Source organism: Mus caroli, chromosome 6, assembly GCF_900094665.2.
Source record: "Mus caroli chromosome 6, CAROLI_EIJ_v1.1, whole genome shotgun sequence".
In the NCBI taxonomy this organism is placed as follows: domain Eukaryota; kingdom Metazoa; phylum Chordata; class Mammalia; order Rodentia; family Muridae; genus Mus; species Mus caroli.
In genome coordinates this window covers 52,450,639-52,476,681 of record NC_034575.1, presented here as the reverse complement: position 1 = coordinate 52,476,681, position 26,043 = coordinate 52,450,639, and the positions used below count along the sequence as shown (strand labels likewise).

The following is a 26,043-nucleotide window of genomic DNA, read 5'->3' as shown; positions in this document are numbered from 1 at the left end:
GTAAGGGAAGCTGTGTGTGCTGTAGAAGGTAGAGAGTCACAGAAGCTGAGCTGCCGAGCTTCCCTCTGGCATACCTTCATTAAAAGTATGGATGTATATGTATTATACACTTACATGTTTTATATGTAATTATAGGTAAATAAAAATAATTTGATTCTTTGTGGCTTTTTCAAACACTTATAGTGTTGCTTCCCATGCATCTTCTTCTTTTGTATTGGCCTCCTTCTCAACGAATTGCTCCCTTCCCATTTACCTTTCATATCACTGTATCTATGATTCCCCTCTATACTGCTCCATCCATGCCACTCCATGTTACTTTAAAAAACATCTGGTTTCTGTTTTTACTCCAGACTATATACTTGTGTTGCCTAAGGGAAAACAAACAAACAAACAACCATCATAGGCATTGCCTTACAAGATACAGGTATAGGAAAGGACTTTCTGAATAGGACTCCACTTGCCCAGGAATTAAGACCAGCAATTGACAAGTGGAACCACATAAACAGCTTCTGGACGGTGAAGGAAACAAGTGAACAGGAAACTCACAGTTGGTGTGGTGTCTGCCCGCTATACATCTACCAAAGGATTAATATCAAAAACATGCAAAGAACTCTAAAAACAAAGAGTCAAAACCTGAAATATGGACTATAGATCTAAACAGAGAGTCTTCTCCATATAGCTGTTCAGTTTGACCAGCACAAATTGTTAAAGATTCTCTCTTTCTCTCTTTTCTTCTTTTCAATGTGTATTTCTGACTTTGCTATCAAAAGTCAGTTGTCCTTAGCTGTGTGCATTTATATCTGAGTCTTCAATTCTATTCCATTAATCAGCATATTTGTTCTTATGCCAATAATATGTTACTTTTATTAATATATCTCCATAGGACATTTTGAGGTTGGGGATGGAGATACCTACAAGCAGCTCTTTTATTAGTCAGGATTATTTTTAGCTATCCAGGATTTTTGTGTTTCTATATGAAATTTAAAATGATTTTTTTCAGTTTCTATGAGGAATTATTTTGGAATTTTTATGGAGAGTGCATTGAGCTGTAGAATGCTTTTGGTAGGGTAGCCATTTTTACTATATTACTCCTACCTATCTATGAGCACAGAGTATCTTTCCATCCTCTGGTGTCTTCTCTGGGTCTGTGCCTTTACACTAGGACATGTTAATTGATTTTAGGAATCAGAAATTTGTTAGTTGATTGTTATTTGTTCTGTCCCATTTGTTCTTTGAGGTAGGTATGATTGTGATGAAGATCAGGCCTGCAGCATATTTGAGGTGTCATTTTCCATGTTTAGACTGTGTTCAGGGTAGTGTGATCTATCACTAGTCTTCTTAGGGTAGTTTTTCTGACTCCAACAGTTGGGCCTCTGATTCCTTGGTTCTACCTGACAACCTGCACATTTTTTCTATTTTTTAGAAGCCTTGACTCACTGCCAGGAGTTGCTCTGTAATGGATGGTCTCATACCTGTATTCTCTGTTTCTAAGGACTATTCTGGACCAGTGTCCATGTCTTTCTATATTTCTGGCCCCTATACCTGATTTGTTTTTGACTCCTACTATGTCTTAGTGTGCTTCAGACTATTTTTCTGGCTGATGCTTCTATTTGGAACTTATTTTGCATCTGGATTCCTCTTATCTTTTTAAATGAGTTCCTGGCATTTCTGTGTTGAGTGTATGCTTGAGCTTTGTGCTCCTTGTGGACTTAGCTTCTTTGGGTTAAATACTATGTGCAATGTGAAATTAAGTTGTAGAGAAAATGGCTGTTTGCTTGTAGGTAGGTAGCTGTAGTTAGTTTCTGCTAAGGAACCTTGGTTAGTTGGTTGTAGTACAGTCTCAAACCTCAAGGGAATCTGTTGATGCTGCACAGTTCAGTGGAAGCCAGGGGGCAGGTTTTTCTTTTCATGGAGGGTGCTTGAAGGATGTGTGGGTTGGGAGGAGTCAGATGGCAGGCAAGCTTTTCTGGCTTCATGAGCATAGACTGATGATATGTTGTGGCAGTGGAAGTTAGAAGATAGATGAGTTGGCACACAATTCCTGGTCTCAATGGAATGGCCCAAGTGCATGTGTGAGCTGCTGGGCATGTAGTCTCTAACTTCACTGAGTTTGTACAGTGAGTGATACGTGGGCTAACAGGCTCTTGAAGGTATGTGGGTGTATAATCTTTGACCAAAAGGGGATAGTGTGAGGGCAGATGGGACAGTAGAAACCCTTAGTTTTTTCTTTTAGTTTGAGAAAGGGCCTGGCAGAGCCCATACTTAACTTGAACTTACTATGTAGCTAAAGCTGGCATTGAATTGTATCATTTTTCTGTACCTCCCACATGCCAGGATTAAAGGCAAGTGCTACTAGGTCTGACTTTGTTTGCTATCTTTATTTAAGAACTATGACAAGAAGGCATGTCCCTGGGAGAGTGAGAATTTGAGATGGGTTGTCACATTGCATCCTTAGTCACACACACAGGGAGAAGAATGCTGGCATTCAGTTGACTCCTCCTTTCCCTTCTTAGTCATGGAGACTAGTTAATGAGTGGCTGCCACCCAGATGTACTGTAGGTTTCCTCTCAGTTAAACCTACTTACAATTGTACACACACACACACACACACACACACACACACACACACACACACTGGCAACTTCCCTAGATGATTCTAAATCCAATCAAGTTGACATTCTAAATTAACTATCACCCAATTTTTCTTAGTTTCCTTATATGGACTAAAAATGTTTGCAGTCAAATCATTTGCTTTTCTTTTGTTCCCTTTCCTTGATTTCTGCAAATTATTCTCTGTGACAATAATTAAGAGTTATCATCTACATAAGGCATTGTTTCATTAAAACATTAACTCCAAAGAACCAGAATAGGCTCTAGTCACCTGTGATATGCTAAATAAGATCATTTCTCTCGTGTCCAGTGCAACTTTCTACTGGTTTCATGATGTTCTCTTTTTGTGCAATTTAATTCATTTTTTCCTTTGATTTTTAGATTGTTCCCAACTTCATAAAGCGTATCCAGACCAAAATCAAAGATCTTCTGCAGCAGATGGAAGAAGGACTGAAGACAGCGGACCCTCATGACTGCTCTGCATATACTGGTTGGACAGGTGGGACTCTGTTCCATTCCTGAACTATGGTGTGTCAGCTGAGACTTTGACATTCGCTCCTATTTTAAGATGGTGACCTTTATACCTTTGAAACACTAGACAGTTTTATTATGTGATGTTTTATAGTTTTGTTGCTGAAGAACTACTGTCTGAAGGTTTGATCTTTAATATGTAGTATTTTTATAATATTATTTAATCCAATGTACAACAGTGCAAATGGCAAAAAAGGCCTACTTTATGATTAATTTTGTTGGTTTTAATTTTATTATATTTTTCTTTATGACAAGTGACTAAATGGTTTCTCTGGTCTATTTCATAGATGATTACTTTGTTGGCTATACTTAATTTGATTCAAATAATTTTAATTAAATTATTTATATACATGTATATTTTTATTTTATGGATGGATTTTTTTAAACATTATTTAAACAAAAAGTCATATAATTCAGAACAAAAAAAGTCTGATCTCAAAATTAAGAAGCCATAACTAATTTTACATTTTTACTATTATAACACTAAAATCTTTTTTTCCTGGTCCTCATAATGTATGATGAAGGAATTTAGATGATATACACAGAATATAGTTTAGGAAATGGCAAGTATTTATCGCAAATTAAAGTTGAGCACATTCTCGAGGGGATAAAAGTAGATAGTGGCTAAAAGGAGTGAACGAACAATGGATGAAGGGTCATTGTGCAACCTATGTTTTAGGCTAAATTTACACTATTTCTGGAACAGATAGCTTTTTCTGAGAGGTCTTTCCTGTTCAGGACATTGACCAATCTGTTTGGATGAACGATTGGAGAAAGGGACTTGGAGCTCTTCTTGTCCCTTTTCTGGGTACCTAATAGATAGTAATCCTACTAGATTTAGAGTTCCTGGAACAATGTTTAGATACTTTTCTATTAATGTTATTCTAGACAAGTCATTTATGTCACATCTCCCTCTAGGGCCAGAAATATGACTAAAGTCTTATTCTTTTGACTAGTAAATTCGTTTTAGACTTGGTTTTACAAGATGTTAATCAGGAAGGAGTTCAGCTCTAATGTCCTCGAAGCCTACTAATATCTAACTAGCTACTTAACAGTACCTGGGAGTCAGAACATTTTTATAGCTAAGTGAGTTATCTAAAATGATAGATCTTATTCTCATGAAGTACAGTAAAGCCTGATTAAAGTGCTAAAGATTCACATACAAATTTAGAGACTTTTCTTATTAGTTTTAAAGTTGTATTTTTATTTCTTCTTTGATATAATATTTTCATTGAACAGTAATGCTGGGTTATTTTCTGGTCTTGTTTAATTGGAGCACATTTGGCCTTCTTTTTCCTCTTAAAATATCTTCTATCTTTAGAGCTAAGGAGTGTTTCTTGTAGATAACTTACACTGATTTTGTTTTGTGATCCATTTAGTCAGCCTATGTCTTTTGATTGCAGAATTAAGGCTATTAATATTTAAAATTAGTATTGAAATGTTTGTGTTGGTTCCTGTAATTGTCGTGTTGATTTTTATTTTTCTTTCTTTTCTTTCTTTGTGTGTATGTGTGTGTGTGTGTGTGTTCTCAGTGGTACTTTTTGTTTTAGAAATTACAGTATCCCATCTTTCTACAGTTTCTCTGGGCATTCCATTTTTCTATAGTCTCTAAATTACATTTGCATCAGCTTTGACTTGTTAATATTTGTTAGGCTAGGGCAATCCCTTATTTCCTTTTATAGATTACAGGATTGGCTGGGTGGGATTTCACACTATGGGTACCACTCCATTTAGATTCAGGTATTTCTTCAAACTTCTCATGTTCTGATCACAAAATTTGGTTTCAAAATTACATTCCTTGGTGCTCTTTTTCTCCTCAGATTATACATTTTGTTATTTTTTTCTTGCCTGCTTGCTCTTTTTCATTATAGATCTGTATAAGAATAGTCACTGCTCATCATATAACAGTCAGCACTAGGTTATTTTGAAATCTTTGCCAGTGATATTACTCCAAAACTCTTCAATTTAGACTTCAGAAAAAAAATTTAGAACAAGGATAAGAAGCAGCCACATTTTTCCAATGTATCTCAGGAATGTTTCTAGTCCAGTTGCTATTGCTCTTCTCTGAATCCTCTTGATTTGGGCCTCCATAGTCTACAGTGCTTTCAGTGCTATTGCTTTCCAAGCTCCTACTAGGATAGCCCATTAAGCCCTACTTACAAAGTTCAACTGCTTTCCTAATCTGAAGCAACAAAGTCTTCCACACTCCTAAAACAGTGGTTCTCAACCTTTCTAATGGTGTGACTCTTTAATACAGTTCTTCATGTTGTGGTGGCCCCAACAATAAAATTACTTTTGTTGCTACTTCATAACTGTTATTTTGCTACCATTATGAATCACAATGTGATATGTAGGATGTTTGATATGAGACCCCTGTGAAAGGGTTATTTGACTCCCAAAGGGATTACCCACAGTTTGAGAACCACTGCTCTAAATAATAACATGGTTAGTATCATCACAGCAATATTCCAGTTCCTGGTACCAACTTCTGTCTTAGTTGCTCTTCTATTGTCAAGAAATGCCATGACTGACCCAACTTATAGTGAAATTCATTTAACTGGGGGCTTGCTTATAGTTTCATAGGGCTAGTTAATGATCATCAAGGCAGATAGCATGGTGGCAGGCAAGCAGGCATGGCACTAGAGCAGAAATTGAAAGTTTATATCCTGATCCATATGTAGGTGCCAGAGAGACAGTGAGACTGGGCCTGGCATGGGCCTTTGAAACCTCAAAAGCATATCCCAAGTGACCCCACCCCCTCCACAAAACCACATGTCCTAATCCTTCCTAAATAGTTCTACCAGCTAGGGACCAAAGTGGTTCAAACACATTAGCCTATGGAAGTTTTTCTCATGAAACTCACCACACAAAAGTTCTGTCAGTTTAGAGATTCTCTCTGGAGATCTTTAGAAACTTATAGAGGGCTCACAGGATTCTACAGGTGCACTATAGGGGTCAGTCACAAGTGGAGGCGAGTGTGGTAGAGGCCAGATTTGGTGACTTTGATTAGGGTTAAGGACTCAAAATGCTAATTGGTCCTGGGGATTCTTGGCAGGTGGGTTTACCTCACTCAGGATGGTCTTTTTTTTAGTTCTACTCATTTGCCTGTAAATTTTATAATGTCATTGTTTTTAATAGCTGAGTAATACTCCATTGTGTAAATGAACCACATTTTCTTTAAACATTCGTTGAGGAACATCTAGGTTTTCCAATTTCTGACCATTATGAATAAAGCTTCTATGAACATAGTTGAGCAGGTATCTTTGTGGTATGGCTACTCCTTTGGACATATGCCCAAGGGTGGTATTGCTGGGTCTTAAGGTAGATCTGTTCCCAATTTTCTGAGAAATGGCCAAATTGATTCCCAAGTTTGCACTTCCACCAGTTGTGGAGGAGTGTTCTCCTGGCTCCACATCTTTGCCATTATGATCTGTACCTTGATTCTGATGGGTGTAAGATGGAATCTCAGAGTCATTTTGATTTCTATTTCTATGGTAGGTAAGGATGTTCAACATTTCTTTAAGTGCTTCTTGGCCATTAGAAATTCCTCTGTTGAGAATTCTGTTTAGATCTGTATTGCCAATTTTAAAGGGGTCATTAGGTTTGTTGATGTCTAGTTTCGTGAGTTCTTCAGATATTTTAGATATCAGTATCTGTCAGATCTGGGGTTGGTGAAGGTCTTTTCCCATCCTATAGGCTACCATTTTGTCCATTTGATGATGTCCTTTTCCTTACAGAAGTTTTTCAGTTTTATGAGGTCACATTTATTAATTGTTAATCTTAGTGCTTGAGCTATAGGTATTCTGTTCAGTAAGTTGTCTCCTGTGCCAATACATTCAAAGCTATTTCTCATTTTTTCTTCTGTTAGTTTTAGTGTATCTAGTTTTATGATGGGGTCTTTGATCTACTTGGACTTGAGTTTGAACAGGGTGATAAATATGGATCTCTTTGCATTCTTCCACATGCAAACATCCATTTAGACCAGTACCATTTGTTGAAGGTGCTTTCTTTTTTCATTGTATAATTTTGGCTTGCAAAATCAAGTGTCCATGGGATTTACTAGTGTATTTTCAGTTAGATTCCATTGACCAACGTTTTTTTATGCCAATACCATGTGGTTTATATTACTGTTGCTGTGCAGTACCACTTGAAATCAGAGATGGTGATACCTCCAGAAGTTCTTTTTTTGTACAGGATTTTTAAAAAAAGATATCCTAGGGTTTTGTTGTTGTTGCTGTTGTTGTTGTTTTTCCATATGCAATTCAGAATTGTTCTTTCAAAGTCTGTAAAGGAATTGAGTTGGAATTTTGATGGGAATTGTGTTGACTCTGTAGATTGCTTTTGGTAAGATGGCCATTTTTACTATGTTAATCCTATTGATCCACGAGTATGGAAGATCTTTTCATTTTCTGATATCTTCTTTAATTTCTTTCTTCAAAAACTTGAATTTCTTGGCATATAGAACTTTTACTTGCTTGTTATAGTTACATCAAGATATTTCATATCATTTGTGGTTATTTTGATGGGTATTGTTTTCCTGATTTTATTTTCAGCCTGTTTATCATTTGTATAAAGGAGGGCTACTGATTTTTTTTTTTGAGTTAATTTTGTATACAGCCACTTCACTGAAGGTTTTTATCAGCTATAGGAATTCCCTGGTAGATATTTGGGAGTCACTTATGTGCACTATCATCTTTTGGATAGTAATACTTTAACTTCTTTTTTTTTTTTTTTTTAATTTGAATCCCCTTGATCTTGTTTAGTTATCTCATTGTTCTCACTAAAACTTCAGGTACTAATGAATAGATGCAAAGAGAGTAGACATCTTTATCCTGTTCCTGATTTTAGTGGAATTCCTTTAAAGTTCTCTCCATTTAATTTGATGTTGCCTATTGTCTTGATGTATATTGCATTTATTGTGTTTAGATATGGGCCTTGTATCCCTGATCTCTCCAAGACTGAATAGTCCATGAAAGGAGTGTTGGATTTTGTCAAAGGCTTCTTCTAATGAGATGAACATGTGGTTTATTTCTCTTTCAATTTGTTTTTATGGTGGATTATGTTGATAGATTTTCATATGTTGAACCATCCCTCCATCTCTGGGATGAAGCCTACTTGATCACAGTGGATGGTAATTTTGATGTGTTCTTGGATTCAGTTTGCAAGTATTTTATTGACTATTTTTGCATCAATGTTCATGGGAAATTGGTCTGAAATTCTCTTTGTTGAATTTTTTGTGTGGTTTAGGTATCAAGGTGACTATAGCCTCATAAAATGAGTTTGGCAATGTTTCTTATGTTTCTATTTTCCAGAATAATTTGAAGAGTATTGGTATTAGCTCTTCTTTGATAGTCTGGTAGCATCCTGCACTAAAACCACCTGGTCATAGATTTTGTTGTTGTTGTTGTTGTTGTTGAGAGACTTCTAATGACTGCTTCTACTTGCTTAGCAATAGATCTGTTTAAATTGGATATCTGATCTTGATTTCACTTTGGTAAGTGGTATTTTCAAGAAAATTGTCCATTTCATTTAGATTTTCCAATATTGTGGAGTACAGGCTTTTGAAGTAAGACTTAATGATTCCTTGGATTTACCACATTACAATAGTATCTATTGTTATGTCCCCCTTTTCACTCTGAGTTTGTTAATTTGGATGTGTGATTCTCTCTCTACCTTTTAGTTAGTTTGGCTAAGGATTTGTCTATCTAATTGATTTTCTTAAGAACCAATTTTTTGTTTCATTGAGTCCTTGTATTGTTCTTTGTTTTTATTTTATTGATTTCAGACCTCCCTCAGATTGGTTATTTCCCACCCTCAACTCCTCTTGAGTTATTGTTTTTATTCTAGATCTTTTGGGTGTTCTGAGAAGTTGCTAGTATGAGATCTCACTAATTTCTTCATGAAGGCCCTTAATGCTATGAACTTCCTTCTTAGCATCGCTTTCATTGTGTCTCATAAGTATGGGTATATTATGCATTCATTTTCATTGAATTTTAGACTTCTTTATTTCTGTCTTGACCTGGTAGTCATTCAGTAAAGAGTTGTTCAGTTGACATGAGTTTGTGGGCTTTCTGTTGTTTCTATTAATATAGTCCAGCTTTAATCCGTGGTTGTCTGATAAGATACAGGGGGTTATTTCTGTCTTCTTGTATTTGTTGAGACTTACTTTGTAATCAAGTATATGGTCCATTTTTGAGAAGGTTCCATGAGGATATATTCTTTTGAGTTTGGGTGAAATGCTCTGTAGATAATCTATTTGAGTCATAATGTTTGTTAGTTCCATTATTTCTATGTTTCGTTTCTATCTGGTTGACCTGTCTATTGGTGAGAGTTGGGTGTTGAAGTCTCCCACTATAAATGTGTGGGGTTTGATGCGTGATTTAAGTTTTAGTAACCCTTCTTTTACAAATGTTGGTGCCCTTGCATTTGGGTCAAGTTTATCCAGAATTGAAACATCCTCTTGGTAGAGTTTTCCTTTGATGTGTTTGAAATGTCCTTCTCCATCTCTTTTGTTTAATTTTGGTTGAATATCTTTTTTGTTAGATATTAAAATAGGTACACCAGCTTGCTTCTTGGGTGCATTTTCTTGGAAAATCTTTTTCCAGTCCTCTATTCTGATGTAATTTCTATCTTTGATGTTGAGATGTGTTTCTTGAATGTAGCAGAATGATGGATCCTGTTTTCACATCCATTCTGTTAGCCTATATCTTTTTTGGGGGGAACTGAGTCCATTGATATTGAGTTTTAATGACCAATGCTTGTTAATTCCTGTTATTTTGATGTTGGTCATGGTGCTGGTGGTGTAGGTGTTTCTGTGTTTGTGCACATGTATGTGTTTCCCTTTTTCTGGTGTGAAATTATTTATTTCCTGTGTTTAACCTTCTTGGGTTGGAAATTTCTTTCTAATATATTCTGTAGGATTAGATTTTGGATAGATATTGTTTTAATTCGATTTTGTCATGGAATATCTTGTTTTTTCCACCTAAGGTGATTCAAAGTTTTGTTGGGTATAGTTGTCTGAGCTGACATCTATCTGTGGTATCATAGAGTCTTCTTGACCTCTGTCCAGGCCATTCTGGCTTTAGAGTCTTTGTTGAGATGTCAGGTGTAATTCTAAAGGTCTGCCTTTATATGGTATTTGCCCTTTTCCCCTTACAGCTTTTAATATTTTTCTTTGTTCTATACATTTAGTGCTTTGATTGATATGTGGCATAAGGTTTTCTTATTTGTTTCAATCTATATGGTTCTGTAAGTTTCTTGTACATTTATAAATATCTCTTTTCTTAGATTAGGGAAATTTTCTTCTATGGTTTTATTGACAATATTTGTTGGGTGTTTGAGCTGGGTTTCATCTTCTTCTATTCCTATTTATTTGTAGGTTTGTTCTTTTCATACTGTCCCATATTTTCTGGAAGTTTAACGTCAAGTACTTTTTAGTTTTAACATTTTCTTTAATGATGTACCTATCACTTCTATTGTACTGTCTAAACCTGAGATTTTGTATTCTATAAGCGATGCTTTTGTATATGTCTTACTGTTGTTTTACCTAGATTTTATGTCTCCAGGATTCCCTCTTTTTTTCTTTATTTCTTCTATTCCCATTTTCAGGTCTTGAACAGTTTTATTCATTTTCATTACCTGTTTGCTTGTAATTTTTTGGTATTTCTTTAAGGGAATTTATTCATTCCCTCTTTAAGGGCCTCTATTATGGATTTATTTAGGATAGAATTTTCTTGTCCCTTCAGCTGTGTTGGAATATCTAGGGCTTGCTGTAGGATAGCTAAGTTCTTGTGGTGCCATATTGCTCTGGCTGTTGTTGGTTGCATTCTCATGCTGACTTCTAGTAATCTGCCTTTTGGGAGTTATTATAGGTTCAGGGGCTTATTCCTAATTTTTGTCTTTGTTAGATGGGTGTTTTTTTGTTTTTTGGTTTTTTTTGGATGTTTTCCCTCTTAGTTTCTATTTCTTTTCTGATCTTGTGACCTGAGTGACCAGAAATTCCAATGACCAGTGATTCTTCAAGTCTGGTAGTGTGCTTCTGCTGGCCTTTTATTTTATTTTATTTATTTGTTTGTTTATTTTGTGGCCTGTGTGACCTCTAGTGGTTTGGGTGCCAAGGTTGCTTCTGAGGTCCTTAGAACCAGTGTGGCCTCTTGGGTCCCTGGTACTGTTGTCACCTTTAGTAAAGCAGCTGAAGTTGTGAGCCTGAAAATGGAGCCCAGGGGATGAGGTGCAGTTCACTGCTATTGTCTGTGCTCTAGGGAAAGTTGGCAGGCATTGGGCATAGGACAGGGTCTTATCTAGGGACCCTGGTACTGCTGTGGCCTCTAGGAGAGCAGGCAGAGTTATTGTTCAGAAAACGGAGCACATAACTCAGGAGTTAAAATATGCTCTCAAAGCAAATCATTTTCTAAAGGGTTGCTGCAAAGAGCTCTCAGTAAAGTTCCTGGTTCTTATCTTTGGTGAGGGAAGACATTGATAGAGAGTCTCAGAGTATCCCATTCTGGCCTTAGGGTCAGTGTCATATAGTTGAGAATGTCTTTGAACTCTTGACTCTGCTGTGTCCATCAGCCACATGCTGAGCCACTACACCTGGCTTTGGATTTTTATTTCTATATATACAAAGAGGTTGGTCACAGGCTGCTCCTGCTGTCCCTGTTCTGCGACATCATGTGGTACTCCCTAAGTGGGGATCTGAATCACTGGTTATATGCTCGATTGCTTAATGAGGAAAGGAAAACAAAATGAAAAATTGTAGAAAATTAGAATGTAGGCATAAAGTCCAGAAAAGTAATCATTTACTCTGGTATCACATAGAATGAAATTATTTGAGAAGAAGCATAAGGAAAGAGTTATATTAGTTTGAGATAAAGAGAAGATTGAGGCTGGACTGGTGTGAATGGGAATAGGGAGTGAGTGACAGGAGCCGCAGTGTGTCTTGTGTCCTTTTTCTCTAACAGTAAAATGTGGACATACTATATCAGGTTAGTTAACCCATGATAAATTTCAACCTGTTTCTTGTTTTTTTTTTCCCACCCTAATATTTGGGTCTTTTTATTTTCAGCATTTTCAGTTTTCTGGAATAAATTATACTTTTTCTCGTTATTGTTTTATGTTGTCCATTTCAAAATACAGAATGTTAGTAGATGTTTGTGTAATTATAAAATAACTCCCTGAGGGTACAACTGAAGATAGTAATGCTTTTCTTTGTGGGGTGGGGATCATTCCAGGCATAGCACTTTTGTACCTGCAGCTGTACCGGGTCACTGGTGACCAGACATACCTGCTTCGATCCCTGGATTACGTGAAGAGAACACTCCGAAATTTGAGTGGTCGCAGAGTCACTTTCCTTTGTGGAGATGCTGGGCCCCTTGCTGTGGGAGCTGTGATATATCATAAACTCAAAAGTGAATGTGAGTCCCAGGAATGCATCACAAAGTGAGTTTTAAAACATCTCCAAATATTTTGTTGAAGAATTACTGTGCAAAGATGTTCAACAATTAAAGTATTTTCTAATCTGCTATTGCAAACAGGTCTCTCTGAAAAGTGAAGTATGTTAGTTTAGTAGTGGGACCATGTGTACTTTTTCTGTACGTACATGAGTGTGTCTTAATTTCAGTGGAACTTTGATATTCATTTCTAAACAATTTTTGGTTGTCTTCAGTGTATGAAAGCAAGTGCACGTCCATGAAAATAGCTTGAGAATAACTAATCCTGAGTTCAATCTTTAGCTCTTAGTTATGGTAATGAGGGAATGATGGACTGTGAAGGTTTCTACAGTGGGCAGTTTATATTCTTCTCAAACAAGTAGAAAACAAAGTCCCATCTTTGGATCTAGTAGAGTATCTGACACGTGCAGACATTTGACGTTGTTGAAAGATTGAGAGACTTAGCCTTGCCTAGGTAGTAACCACATCTCGGCTCCATCTTTACATACATTTTATATCACTCGCTTCTAACACTAGATTTTAAAGTATGTACTCTGTTTTCACTATATGATTTAGAGTAATAGAAAGGTAGAAAGTTTGGGCTGAAAAAAATCTTTTTCAAAGCTGGAGATTCAGTTCAGGATCTCCTATACTTTTAATACTGACCTATATACCCATCCCATATATTTGTATTCTTAAGTTATTATTTGAAACAGGAATCAATATATAGAGAGAGGTTTTGATTGTTTTATGAACTTGAGAGATTTTTAGAAATTTTCTGAGATATGTCTTGTTGGTTAGACTTCTACAGATGCATAGAACTATTGTCTGTCAAGAGTCAGAGCTTCCTGATGAACTGCTGTATGGACGGGCAGGATACCTGTATGCCTTACTGTACCTGAACACAGAGATTGGCCCTGGCACTGTTGGTGAGACAGCTATTAAAGAGGTATTGTGGGCCTACTGGACTTTCCGGTACTCGAAACTGTTAGCATGTAGTTATATTATCACCCAGCCTCTGCTTCTAGGTGAGAGTAATTCTTTACAGGCATCTCATAAAATGTTTTTTTTAGAAACAGGTATGTATCTTATCAAAGGTCTTTAAAAAAATCTATGAACTTTATTGGTTAAGTTATGTTCCACTTCAAAACCTCAGGATGAGATGACTGTGATTTGATGTGCATACTCTTTCATTTTGTTCTCCTGATCTCTACATATGCCCTTACCCTCATAACCAAATATAGCTTGGCTCCCTTAGCCTGCCTGGAAAAGGAAAGGAAACAGCTTCCTTTGTCAGGGATCTGTTTACATGATGCCCACCTCGTGTTTGCTTGCATCTCATTCTAAAAACTTAGATGACTGGCTAGAAGGCCAGATCCCATGTAAAGTGAAGTGAGTCTTTGCCACATAGTTGTTCTAGACATTGATCCATAACACAGAAGACCACATAGCTCCTCCCTCATCAACAAAGCTAGTGTGTGTACTCTGTCTTGGGGATGTAATTGCTGTCTTTTAGGAAAACTGTTATAGCTCTGAAGCAAGTAAGAAGTTTAGGATAGTTTTTAATAGGAAGACCATAGAATTTAGTCAACTTTTTATACTAAGAACTTGAATTCCATAGGTAGACTTCTTACATGTTTTTCTCCTTAGGCTTTATTTCCTGATTTCTCTCTGTCTGAATTTATTAAATAAAAGCAATTGTTAGATAATGGCTGCTTCCATTTCTTTTATTTAATAATCTGCATTCTCCCACACACTGTTAATTAGAGTAGATGAAGGTGCTTGTAACTTTGTCTGATTTCCGATGTCTCCTTGTCTCTGTAGGTAGTCAGTGCTATTATTGAGTCGGGAAAGAGTCTATCAAGGGAAGAAAGGAAATCTGAGCGCTGCCCCCTGCTCTATCAGTGGCACAGAAAACAATATGTTGGAGCAGCCCATGGTATGGCTGGCATCTACTACATGCTAATGCAGGTATGTGACAATTGTCTGGAATAATGAATATAGTGACCATATCACAATATATTAGACCATATGAATGGGGGATTAAATTCTTCATAGAGTTCAAGTAGGCTGAATTAAAGGTTCCTATTTGACTCACAGATAATTAACTTGGCTTTACTTCAGTGAATTCCTAAAAGTACATTCTGTGTATAGTTTGTACCAGAATAGTTGCTTATCACCCACAGCTTCCTTCTGCTCTGATCCTTCTAATGGAAGTAGGAACTCCTTAATGGAGGTTGTGTGATTTACATGCTTAGGTTGGTTTTGTTCTTTAAGAGACATACTAATCATGTGACCTTTACTTCTTTGCTTTTAAGATGAAATACATAGAAGCGCTGTTTAGTAACTGCTGTTTTTAGAAACATGCCAGCTTTTGCAGACATAGCTAAGTAGTGTGACAGAGCTGGCTTGCTCCCTTTACAGAGGTGGCTAAATGGTGTGCTGAGGCTGGGGTGAGAACTCTGTGTATTTATCCTCTGTGCCACACCACAACTTGTAGCTTCTGTGCCCTACTACATGTCCTGGGGTTATCTCAGTTCTTGGTTGTCAGTTAGAAGGCTGTCAGTAGAGTCTATATGAAAATATTTCTAATTACATTTGGAAAATGAAAGCTCATTTTTGTAGTACCCCTACAAAGACAAAGCTTTCTTACAATTTTTTTTTTTCAAAAATACAGAACAAGAACAGGAATTCTAGTTCTTTGGAAAGAACTTGGAGACATATAGGAACTCAAAATGAAAAGATATGAATTGAAAATAAGTTTAAAAAATGTAGGAGAGCAAACCACACAGAGATGGCTGAGGAGCAAGAGACTGTTTCTCCTGCACGGTATAGAACTGGGGGAGTGTAAGTGACATGTACCACAGTCTCTGCACCAGGTGTATATGTGAGTTGAGATGAAGCCAGTGTAGGAGAGGAAGGGGCTTCTTCAAACCTCTCTAAGGAGCATTTGAATCTGTTAGACTCTTCCTTCCAGTAATTCCTATTAGCCACAAAAGGAATTGGGACTTGACAAACAGAAACCATCTGTTTTGAGCAGAGAAAGCCTGGCTTAGAAGAGAGCACGCCTTTAATCCCAGCACTCGGGAGGCAGAGGCAGGCGGATTTCTGAGTTCGAGGCTAGCCTGGTCTACAAAGTGAGTTCCAGGATAGTCAGGGTGATACAGAGAAACCCTGTTTCGAAACCCCCCTCCCCCAAAACAAAAAAACAAACAAACAAAAAAAGAGAGCAAAGGGAGGACATTCTACACGGCACATGGCATCACTATGTTGCGCTTCAGACACTTCCACTTCTCTCTCACAGTGGGGCAATACAGCCTCTACCCCAAAGATGAGACCACACTCTCCTTTTGGAAACACTGATTTAATAATGTGTTGTTGTTGTTCCTGTGTCACTGGGCTCTCACTCTGGACTCCTCTCAGTTCCCAAAGTCTTTGTGATCTATTGAAAACCTTCAGTTCAGACACATGAAGAATGTACTATATACATACATTATTTCAAGTGCAAAGGGGTAACAGGAAGAGGAACCATCCTCATTTTCGGGAGCCTTCATACTATTTCTCTGGGATCAGCAGCTTCTCTGAGGGCCATGCTATAATAGTTTTTTAAAAAAATCAGAAAAATAAATTGTTTTCCTTTTTTGTGTTTTAAAGCCAGAAGCAAAAGTGGACCAAGAAACCTTAACTGAAATGGTGAAACCCAGCATTGATTATGTGCGCCATAAAAAATTCCGATCTGGAAATTATCCATCATCATTAAGCAATGAAACAGATCGATTGGTCCACTGGTGCCATGGTGCTCCAGGAGTCATCCACATGCTCTTACAGGCATACCAGGTTAGTGCTTCTCTATATCACAGGCATACCAGGTTAGTGCTCCTAAATTACAGGTGTTCCAGGTTTGTGCTCCTCTCTTATCCTGAGCTTCCTTCCAGACAGTCATTGTTCTCATGCTTTCATGTTGCTTCTTCAATTGTACACTGAAAACTGGTTTTAAATTTTCATCTCTGTTAGAGTGAGTAGACATGTGCCAAGTCATGCATATGGACTCAGGGGCAGCATTCAGGTTTGGTCTTTGCCTTCCATCATGTTTGAGCAAGGTCTAGTATGGTTTTGTTGGCCATTGTGCTTCCGAGGAGTTTCTTTTCTCTGCTTCCTGTCTCTGGGAAGGAATGGTGAGACTGCAGATGTGCACCGTCTTAGCAGCTTCACATAGATCCTGGGGGTCTGAACTCCAGGACTCATGCTTTAACTACTAACCCATCTCCCCACCTCACTTTCCACTTTCTATTTTAATTATTTATCTGCTCAGTTGTGTGCATTGTGTGATCACGTATGCTTGTGTACACACGTGTGTCCATGTATTGAGAGCCAGTAGTTAGCCTTGGATATGGTCCTCTGGAACCAGTCATCTCACTTTTTCTGGATTTCTCACTGCTGCTGAGCTCTGGGGATCAGTGTTTCTCCACCTTTCCAGCACAGGATTACAAGCATATCCCACAAATCTGACTTATTTATTTAAATGAGAGGGGAGGGAGAGAGATTATAAAATAACATTATTTTATCCCTTTCTTCTTGTACTGGCTAGTTTTGTGTCAACTTGACACAGCTGGAGTTATCACAGAGAAAGGAGCTTCAGTTGAGGAAATGCCTCCATGAGATNCAACTGTNAGGCATTTTCTCAATTAGTGATCAAGGGGGAAAGGCCCCTTGTGGGTGGGACCATCTCTGGGCTGGTAGTCTTGGGTTCTATAAGAGAGCAGGCTGAGCAAGCCAGAGGAAGCAAGCCAGTAAGAAACATCCCTCCATAGCCTCTGCATCAGCTCCTGCTTCCTGACCTGCTTGGGTTCCAGTCCTGACTTCCTTGGTGATGAATAGCAGTATGGAAGTGTAAGCTGAATAAACCCTTTCCTCCCCAACTTGCTTCTTGGTCCTGATGTTTGTGCAGGAATAGAAACGCTGACTAACACACTTTTCCTTCCTATAACCCCTCCAATGTATCTCCAGCTTCCTTTCAAATTTATGACCTTGACCTCTTTTTCTGTAATTATTGATATATGTATATTTCCCAGTGTATAAATAACAATGTGTTCAGTCTACATGACACTACTTGTATATGTGTTTTGGGCCTGACCACTTTTTTTTTATTAGTAATCTTTTTGTTTATTTAATATCACCTCCATTTTATACCAAAGGAGATTTCAGTGGCTAAGCTAATGAAATTCAGAAAGCAATCCCTTGACCACACTGCACAATTTCTCTGTCCTTTAGAAAGTTGTCACATGAAAACATTCATTGTTACGATAGATAATTATGTTACAGCTGAGGAGTTGGTATTAGTTAGAAAATGAAGAACAGATATATTTGCATGACCATTTTGTATTGGATAACCATTTCAGTGCTCTTCCAGTATCAGCATTCCTTAATTTAAAAGCAGGAGCAAGCTGGTCATGGTGGTATACTCCTTTAATCTCAGTACTCAGGAGCCAGAAGTCAGGGGATCTCTGTGAATTTAATTCTACACAGTAAGTTCCAGGCCAGCCCGGGTTACATGGAAAGAAAATCTATCTCAAAACAAACAATAAAACAAACCATAAAAACACAAAGCAAAAATAAAAAAAATCAGGACTGAGAGCTGTTCACTATCCCGCTTTTTTCATTATAGTGTTAGTCACTATAAAGCAGAAAAAGAAAGTAAAGGGTCACAAGTCAGAAAAGAAGTTAAGCTATTTCTTTGCAGACCGAACAGCTTCTTTATCAAAATAACTTATGAATGGCTAGTTAAGTAGGAAAAAACAAGTGTATACATATATCCTAGTGCATACATATAGATGAATAGGTAGAGAGACTGGGGGAAAACAGATAGATGGATGTTAGATGGTAAGTAGATGGATACCAGATGATATATAATTAAATAGATGATAGACAGACAGACAGATAGTGCCAGGTCCAGCATGGCTATGTAAGGGGAGGTGTGACACAGTTCCCTGGCCCTGGGTCATCGCCAGGCCTTTATTCCCTGTGTGTGCTGATGGTTGCTGTTGCCCTGAAGCTGATCTGCTGTCTCTTCTACTTTACTTTCAATCTCTCTTTCTGGGGCATATACTTCTCCCATTGCCCGGAGCTAATCACTCTATAACAAATGAAACATTCGGTTCTCAAGAATGAGGAATGGAGGAGGTCATGAGGCTGTGGAGGATGAGGAACAGACCTTCTTGCATTTTAGGGCCATGGGAAAGGATCTAGACAACATAACCGCAGAGGCCATAAAGGCCTACATGGTCATTCGTGGAAATTGCTCATTGCTAGACCTGGCCTTCAACTTGGAATTATATGAGGAGATACAGATACTCTCTGGGGCAATGACTGAATTAAATTAGCCAGGTGAACTTGGGGATATCAATGACAGAGAGTTCAAGTGGTCTAAGAAGAAAAGGCATGTATAAGAAAGAAGAAAGAATCTGTACAAAACAAGCAATGGATAGATGGGTTTATCTTATAGGAGGAAGGCTTGTGTATGATCTAGAAACAAATAGTATTAGAAGGAGAGTCTGGCTTAATAGAAAAAGGATGGTGGGCTAGAGAATTAATGTTCATAGAGAGGTTGTCAGTTTTGGAGAAGATGCCATGGAATTGCTAGGACAAGGAACAAAGATTAGAGCATTAAAAGATGAAGTACAAGCATAAGAAAAGTTAGCACTTTGTTCTCCTAACTACTTGAAGGATTAGAGATGACCATGCCTAGAGAGATATCGGAGAGAGCCAGCTGGTTTACTTTCATAAATTTTAAAGCTTTGTGAGAAATCATTCCAACCTAAGTAGTCCATCACTTTTCTGTTCTTACATGAAAGTAGTTACTAAGGACTGTTGTGTGCTGTACCAGGAGACCCAAGAGCTGTGCCTAGCTACCCATGAAGAGCAGGCTGTGTAAAAACTGTAAGGAAATGTGCTTCTGCTTGGTGTTTAGTTTCTGTTTTTTGAGAAAGCAATGGTTGAAACTAATGATCTGGGATTCATACAATTTATATAAATTTAAGGTTTTCTAAAAACAGTTGTCAAAGCATTGAAGACGTGGCGTTAGTGAATAAAAGTCTGAGTTCAGGCTCTCTGGTTGAAAGAAGGAAAAAGAACGGAGAAGGAAGAAAAATGAGAATCCCTGGGCAAAGAAAGAGCGGTTGAATTGACAGCTTGCAACCACCACTAACTCCGAATTATTATTGAATCAGTGCTGCTCCCATTCGTCCTTTCTCATGACCCTCTTCATGCTGAGGCAAGATAGGTGCTACCAGATACACTAGTATATATGGAGCCTAGTTGCTCTTAGAGTTCTTGCTTCTTTCCTGAGCCTCTTTGGCCCTCCTGCTACAATCTTCCTTTCTCTCCAGTCTTAGTCTCCTGGTAGGACAACGTGAAAAGCCCTGCTTGTAGAATTCAACCACTTTTCTAGTTCAAAGTTCCAAAGATTTCATTATTCCTAAAAACAAACAAATAAGCCAAAACAACAACAACAAAATCAAACCAGTATAGTCAGGTTCTTGACAGAAATATCCCCATAAACCTAGAACTAGTTTCTATGTCAGTTTACTTTTACTTTTTCTTTTTTCTTTTGAGAGAATAAATTCGACTATTAGACATACCACAACCACAATTTAAACATGACCAAGTTTTCAGGTTACGGATGTTAAACTCCATTTAGTAGAACCAATGACCATGATTCGGTTTAAACCTCAGTCTCGCCATTGTGTGAATTCTTGCTTCCTTCTCTTTCAGTGTTTTCTCTTGGAGTTGTATCTGATTTTGTACCAGTTTTCATCTGCATCACTTGAGGAATAGGATGATTTTGCTTTTCTTTCTTGGCTAGGAATCTGTTAATTCTGAAAGTATTGTGAAAAGATATAATGAGAAGCCAAGTCAGGAGTATGGTGCACAGTGGAGGAGGAAAGGAAAAGTGGGGGCCTCATATTAGTTTACTTTTCTATTGCTATATAAAATTCCATGAGCAAGGCAGCTTATACTTACAGAAGTGACTGGTTTTTTGGCTTATGACTCTAGAGAGTTTATAGTCTATCATGACAAGGGTGCGTGGCATTGAGCAACACTTACACTGCTTGAAGCAGAACTGGAGGCTCACATCTTAAATTGCAAGAAGGAAGCAGAGAGTGAACTAGGAACCCATGTGGCTTTAGAAACCTCAAAGCATATCCCAGTGATGAATTTTTTTATAGCAGGGCCATATCTCCCAAGTTTCACTGAACTGTACCACCAACTGGAGAGCAAATATTTCAGATTCCAGTGCCTATAGGAAATGTTCTTATGCAACTTACCACAGGAAGGAATTCATACCTGACATGGTAAAACTAGCCCACTACCCAGAACTGGTGAAGCCAAGGACCATAGAGGAGAACTGCCATCTCTCTAAATTAGTATAATCTTCAAGCACATTCTAAATACTTATTCTTCTACTCACAGGCAAGTATAGTTCTCATCTCATTAAGAAAAAAAGAAAAAGAAAAAAAAATCTTTTTGCAGTATTGACCATTACAGAAAGATGCAACTGGTTCAAATTCAGAGAACAATTTTTTCTCTATGGGGTTTCCCACAGCAACTGATATATATCTGCAGTACAACCCCTGAATGTAATACTCAGAGAAGACCATGAAGTTGTGGTAGAACAACTGCTACAGGATAATTGTTGTATATGTGATAGAAAATCTGAACCCATGAAATCTCAACAATATGGGCTCCTAAACAAGACATGAAAAATGACAATACAAGTTGACATACCATCACGAATAGGGAAATCTCACAAGGCCCCACCCTAAATAAGGGAGTTTCAGTTTTCTCCTGGGAGGAGTCCCCAGATAGGTGATCCAATCAAAGCTGTCAGCCTTAAACACATACATATGAACAACACTAAATGACTTGAACAGATTATACTAAAATTTTTATATATGTGTGTGTAACAATAATAATTATTTAGAGGCCATGAGTTTGAGAAGGTAAGATGAGGGTATGGATTGGATCTGATAGGGCAACCATTTTGTGTAACATGATCTTTCTTCCAGCTCTCAACATCCATTCTTCTGTAAATTTGACTATTGGATGACATGGGAGGGGGGGTTCTTTTACAGTTCTGTCTATTTGGTGTTTCATGTTTCTTTGATCCTCTTTACTATATTTTCATGTCTTATATTGTCTTGCTACTCACAGCTTTCAGTCTTCATTCTGGTATTTGTTCATATCTTCTTTGATATCCTTGTTCATATACGTTATTGCTGTGTTTGAATCATTATTTTATACATTAGCTGTGTTGCTTTTATTTCAGGTTACAACACTATGGGGGTACTGCTTTTATGGTGATAATCTATTCTCTTGGTTCTTTATGTAGCTTGTGCTATTGAAATGGGACCTGTAGTTAGGTTGTTAGTAGTATTTCTTGGGGTGCAAATTCTGCTGTACCTCTCCTTTGTTAACTGTATGTTTGGATCTCTGATTCCAATGACCCCAACTTGCCAGATTGTGTTCAGCTCAATGGGGCTTAGGGTTCAGTCTGGTAACAATGTAGTGTTGATGCTCAGAAGTTTCTAAGCCCAGTAGCAGGCCTTCTAGTTAAAAATCTCTTAACTCTAGGTAAAAATCTTTAGTAGTCTGGGGGAGTTGCTCTCAGTTCTCAGAGAACCGTGGTGCATGAAGTCATCAGTGAGATTCTTCGGTTCATATGTGGAAACGGAGCTCTGAGAATGGGCAGAAGTGAAGAAGTGAAGCTGAAGGACAGTGGTTCTGGGATGAGATTCTAGGGTAATTACCTAGAGAGTGGAGGCCTACAACAGGACACAAGACCTTTGAGTGTGATGCAGGGAGCAGGCAGATTTGATGGTGAGTGTCTAGGGTCCTTACCTAAAGAAGTGTGACCAGATAATAAACTGTTGGGATCGGAGTTAGCAGGTCCCTTACCTGCCAGGATGAGTTGAGTTGGTGGTCCTCTTGAACTTTGTGAGTTCACAAATTTACCTTCTTTACTACACTCACTTTGTAAATGCTTGGCCATTGTTTCCCTATAAGGCTTTTATATTTGAGTTTCTTTTTCTTTTCTGTAATTCAGATTGGATAGTTTCTATTAATTTAACTTTATATTCACCAGTTATTTATTTTGTCATGTCTACTCTGCTGTTAGCCACACTACTTAGTAAATTTTATATTACCCATTGACATTTCTCTGGGTCTAGAGAGAGAATTTATTGCATTGATCTATGTACTTGATCTGTATCATGCCACATTGCTGGGTTTTTTTTTTGTTTGTTTTGTTTTGTTTTTTTAAATTTTCTAGTAAGACTTTTGGAGTCTCTAATATAAATATCCTGTCAAGTAGGGATAGTTTGACTTGTCTTTGTATTAGTATCTATTTAATTTCACTTTCATGTATTCCAGCTAGTGCATGGAGCACAATACTGAAAGTCAATGGGGATGGTGGGTATCCCCATTCGTTCTTGTCTTATGGGGGATGCTTCAAGCTTTTCTTCAGGATGATGTTGGCTTGAGTTTCTCATATATAGCTCTTATTATACTGAGGTTTCGCCTAGTTCTGTATTATCTAGGACTTTTATCATGGAGTCAGGTTGAATTGTGTCAAAGACCTTTTCTATCTTGAGATGATAATTTTTTTTTTGGTTTAGGGCAATTTATGTTGTCTATAACATTTATTGACTTATTTATGTTGAACTATTTAGATTTCAAAAATAAAGCCAACTTAGTCATGGTGGATGGATAATCTTTTTTTTGATATATGTTTGTATTGCAAGTGTTTTGTTTTTATTTTTATGCCTTGTTTAAACTCATTTAATTTTTTGAAAAAATCTATTTATTATTCATTTAAATCTGTATCCTATGGCTTATCTAGGTATTTCTCTTTGGCAAACATTTCTACAGCACTAGACAGTTTTGGAGAGAAGATGCTGGTGTGACCTCTTGTATTGCTCATAATTTTTCGAATGGGACCTAGTTATGGAGACCTCTTTTCTTAGTTCTGTGTCTGATATGGATAGAGTAAGTTGGAGCAGAAGAGAGAATGTGAGGGTGGGATCGTGCTTAAAAGTTGAAAATGAGTTAGGTGGAATGAAGTTAGTTGAACAGGGTAGACTGGTATGGTATGTAAGATGTGAGCCCTGGTTCAAGCCTTGAGTATAGGGTAGATCTGGGCGGATAAAGAGGTTGCAGGTGTTGTGCCAAGGGCATGTGGGTTCAGAGGCAGGCATGGCAGGTTCTGGTGGGAGCTTAAAGGTTGGTTGCCACATAGGCACAGGTGGCCAGACTAGGTAGGCCTGGACACTGGATGTGGCACCAGTGCTAGGCCTGGTGGATTAAGGAGGATCTGTGGAGGGGAGACTCACTGAGTTAGACTGTGAAAAGGACCTGACTAGGTGGAGAGGTTCTTGTGTGTATTTAACCCAAATGCCTTATCTGTTTCATACTGTATAGTTTTTTAATCAACGGGGAAGTATTTTTCTGACTCTAATGCAAAACATTTCGCTAACACTGTTTTCGGTTTCTTTCTCTCCAGGTTTTTAAGGAGGAAAAATACTTGAAAGAGGCCATGGAGTGCAGCGATGTGATTTGGCAGCGAGGTCTGCTCCGGAAAGGTTATGGAATCTGCCATGGAACCTCTGGCAATGGCTATTCCTTTTTGTCCCTTTATCACCTGACACAGGATAAGAAGTATCTCTATCGAGCTTGTAAGGTGAGTATACCTCTAATCCACGCGGCTTCTGAACTTCCCAGAACAGATTCCAAAAGCACAACTCCTCCTCCTCCTTGCACCTACTCCTCCCAGGCTCTGGTTAATCTGTATCTTCTGGCGCAGCCTTGTCCTTGGGCCCTCTGTGTCTCTCTGTGAGGTGAAGGAAGCAGACATAAAGGTTGCTCTGAAGAGCACAGGTTCTGGAATCATACTGTCTGGTCAGAGTACAGCACTTATTTATTTGTTCGGTTGGTTTTTGAGAAAAAGTCTGAGCTAGCACAGATGGACCTCAGTTTGCTGCTGCCAAGAAAAATCATGAACGTGAACTGATCTTCCTGTTCCACCTCCAAATTCTAGGGTCACAGATCTTTGACGTCAAACCTGCCTTATATAAAAGCTTTATTGTCTTAAAGTACATTTATTCTTCCAGCCTCAATTTGCTTATTTGAAAAAAAGGGGAGAAAATGATTATCTACCAAAGATGTTTTAAGAATTAATTGATATAACATTCATACTTTCTACAGTTGTTCCTAGTTAAATCCTTCATTGGTTTCCCATTAAACTGCATGTCAAAGCTACCCTCCTGTCTCCCGAGTTTCTGTAGTCTGCATGCCTTGACCCTTTCCTATTTCTCTACCTCCCATCCTATACCACTTTCAGGCATACTTCACTAGATAGCACTGTTCTTCCCTCTCAGCAGAATGGAGGCTAAACTGTTATTACCTATTTCCTTCACCAAAAATGTACGTTCCATGGGCAAGTTGCATAGGAAATCTTTGCCTCTCCAGTGTTACTTTAACTATGATATTTTTCAGGGTCTTTAATACTACCAGTCATCTATTGAACGTTTTGCTTTATACTTGGCTCAAACTGGAAAAATATAAACTCCATGATTGTACTCGTCCAGTACAGTAGCGAGCTAAGAGCTGAGATCTTTCCACACTGGAGTGTTGTTCCAGCAACTGTTATAAGGCAGTAGATGTGAGGACACTGAGGAAAAGAGGGATGCTGAGCATGTTCTCCATAAGTAACCCAGGCTAGGGGAAGCCAGCGGCCAAGGCTGAAGACAGGTTCAGAGCCAAGGAGTTTTATTCAGATGGAACATGTGCTTGGAAGGAACAGGGTGCTGTTGAGTTATTGTGCATCTCTTCTCCAGGTGTCCCTACAATGTTTTAAGGTAAATATAACCTACAGCGAAAGAAACCAGCAAGGAAAGGTCTCTAGCTTTCATCCTTCTAGTGGGTTTTGGCCATAGAGTACAGTTCAGAGCCCTGGAAGCACTGCTACCCAAACTGGCTTCTTTAGTTATTGTTTTCCAAGTTATTTTTAATGTTCTTAATTGTGTGTGTGTGTGTGTGTGTGTGTGTGTGTAGGAATTTTCATATAAGTGTAAGTGCTCAAAGATACCAGAGGGGACAGTTCCCATCAAGGATGGCATTTCCGGTGTTTGTGAGCCACCTGGTGTGGGTGCTTAGACTCAAGCTAGGGTCCTCTGGAAGAGCACAGGTGCTCTTAATCTCTGAGCCATGTCTTGAGCCCTCTTCAATTCTTCTTCTTCTTCTTCTTCTTCTTCTTCTTCTTCTTCTTCTTCTTCTTCTTCTTCTTCTTCTTCTTCTTCTTCTTCTTCTTCTTTCTTCTTCTTCTTCTTTCTTCTTTCTTCTTCTTCTTCTTCTTCTTCTTCTTCTTCTTCTTCTTCTTCTTCTTCTTTCTTCTTCTTCTTCTTTCTTCTTTCTTCTTCTT

The 26,043-nt window shown here is 38.1% G+C and overlaps 2 protein-coding genes across 4 annotated transcripts in view; one reads left to right on the top strand and one right to left on the bottom strand.

Moving 5' to 3' along the window:
* Lancl2 (LanC like 2) overlaps window positions 1-26,043 on the top strand; it is a 39,251-nt gene that overhangs the window by 7,654 nt on the left and 5,554 nt on the right. For all 3 annotated transcript variants that reach the window (XM_021164658.2, XM_029478559.1, XM_021164659.2), the window contains exons 2-7: window positions 2,992-3,109; window positions 12,372-12,579; window positions 13,371-13,518; window positions 14,394-14,540; window positions 16,224-16,406; window positions 24,127-24,303. In XM_021164658.2, coding sequence (XP_021020317.1) covers window positions 2,992-3,109; window positions 12,372-12,579; window positions 13,371-13,518; window positions 14,394-14,540; window positions 16,224-16,406; window positions 24,127-24,303 — 981 coding nt within the window. The remainder of the gene's footprint in view (window positions 1-2,991; window positions 3,110-12,371; window positions 12,580-13,370; window positions 13,519-14,393; window positions 14,541-16,223; window positions 16,407-24,126; window positions 24,304-26,043) is intronic.
* Vopp1 (VOPP1 WW domain binding protein) overlaps window positions 18,019-26,043 on the bottom strand; it is a 91,074-nt gene continuing 83,049 nt past the window's right edge. Inside the window, exon 5 of the mRNA XM_021164661.2 lies at window positions 18,019-20,443. Within this exon, the coding sequence (XP_021020320.1) occupies window positions 20,427-20,443 (17 nt within the window). The 3' untranslated portion in view covers window positions 18,019-20,426. The remainder of the gene's footprint in view (window positions 20,444-26,043) is intronic.